The 2,085-nt window shown below is 28.1% G+C and overlaps 1 protein-coding gene across 1 annotated transcript; it reads right to left on the bottom strand.

Moving 5' to 3' along the window:
- On the bottom strand, positions 1-900 carry EIN_240800 (hypothetical protein; the record flags this gene model as incomplete). Its single annotated transcript, XM_004183101.1, has 1 exon — positions 1-900. A coding segment is annotated over one exon (900 nt), but the record flags the coding sequence as incomplete, so codon positions are not given.
- Between the last annotated feature and the right edge of the window lie 1,185 nt (positions 901-2,085).

Raw genomic sequence — 2,085 nt, 5'->3', positions numbered from 1 at the left:
TTTGTTGTAATTTTTCAGAACAACATTATTGAGTAAACACTTGTTGAGAACTTCAGTGACTGCAACATCACATTTATCGCAATATGAATCTACTAGAATTTGGTCGCGGTTTAATACATCACGAGAGAATGGTTCATCATTTTCATCAAAATTAGAGAAATGTGTAACAAAGACATTATAAAAACTATTTTGTAGAACACCTATTGGGATGAAATCGAAATCGAAAAAATTAGTATAAATGGCACTATAAATTTTGACATTTCTATACTGCAATTTCTTTTGTGTCACTTTAGAATTTTCTTTTATATCATCCAGATCCATTTCGATTACAATAAAGACGTAATCTGTTAATGGGTGTTTTGAATAATCGAACTTGGAAAGGACCTCAAGTTGACTTGCATAAATTGTCAAAATGACTCTTCTCAAAGTCCTGTGACCAATCATTTCGAAAAGTTGATCGTTTGAATTTGCCGTGAACATTGAAAGGTCAACAAATAGATCTTGGAGATTCTGAAACATCTCTACGTCGCTTGTTAAGCAGTCCAAGTTGTAGAATTTGATTCGGAGTTTTCTGATTTTTTCAATGATGTTTTTTGATTGAATTGTATAAACAGAAAAAGTTTTTGAACACGACAAAAAGTCGATTTCAAGGTGTGTCACGTCTGTCTGCAATTTTCTGTTTTTGGTGATCAAGTCTGTCAAATATAATGTTTGAAGCGCTGGAAACAATTTCTGTATTTTTTCCACAGAATTGTAATATGACAGTTTGTATGGGTTAATATACATCGAGTCGACAACATCTTTGCACTTTTTGTTCATACAAATAAATGATATTATATCACTCGTAGTGGCCATATAAAGAACAACATTTTTGAGGAACACCAATTCCAATTGAGTCATATATTAAACAGATGTTATATGTTATATTATATATACTAGTTTGTTTTTTGAATAAAATAAATCATTTAATCGTATTTTTTTAGAAATGAGGTTTATTTTCAATAATTATTTTTATTTAAACAAAGCAGTTTATTATTTATTTTGCTTGATTATCACTTTAAATAACATTAAACAAAATTCAAATAAAGTATTTTTCGGGAAATCTCGAGTTTATTTAATAAATTTCCAGTTTTTGAAGTAGTTATTATTTGCATTACATTACACAAGTTAAAAGGGGAAAATCATTTGAAATTGAATTAATATCCCAGTAATAACAAGCTAACAAAAAACAAAGCGTTATTTTAAGTGTTAAGAATTGTTATGTTTATAAATATAAGTGTTTGTATCATCATATATAATTAAAGTTTTTAACACTTTTGAAAAAAATAACCCAAATAATAAACAAAAATGATTTTTATTTGGTTATATAAATAAGAAATTAATTTGTTATTTAAACCTATTGACATCTTAATTTCCCAAATTTAAGTCGCAATTTCCCAATAATTTATTTGGTTCCATCTTCAAATTTTATTATTTGTCTTCTTTTTAAAACCAAACATACCGAACTAAAAAAATGTTCTCTCTAAAATTTAAAAAATAATTTGATATATAAAATACATTTTACCAACAACGTTGGTATGTTGTTGGTAAACACTGCATCAACTTATTGTTGTTTGAAATAGCAATACACACCAATGTTTTTACTTGTAGTCCCCTCAAGTCGATAAGGACTGAGTGATACAGAGCATTAAAAAAACTTTGTAACGCATTCAAACAGTCTGTTTGTGTACCGCTTCCATTTTCTTATTTCTTTTTTTGGTGCAGACCTAGGGAAGAAAATTAATGTTACGATATGAAAATCATAAACCGTAGATGAAATGTAAAACATTATAAATTATTATAAAAAAAATAAAAATGATTGTAATGCATTTCGACTTTACTTTCAGCAACTTAAGAACGACTCGATGTAATCTTTTTTCTTTTTCATATCTTCGGATTCGGTCTGTATCCTCTCTCTGTCAACATTCACTGCACATCTGTTTTCCCCAATACATTTTACCTCCAGAATACCAAATGTATTGATTTTAACTTCGCATTCGAACAACTCATTTTTGGTCTTTTTCTGAATCTTATCAATTACGAACA

The sequence above is a fragment of the Entamoeba invadens genome, assembly GCF_000330505.1.
Source record: "Entamoeba invadens IP1 unplaced genomic scaffold scaff_1105074725341, whole genome shotgun sequence".
Taxonomy (NCBI): domain Eukaryota; phylum Evosea; order Mastigamoebida; family Endamoebidae; genus Entamoeba; species Entamoeba invadens.
The sequence above is the reverse complement of the archived record's forward strand: the minus strand, read 5'-3'. Positions and strand labels throughout refer to the sequence as shown.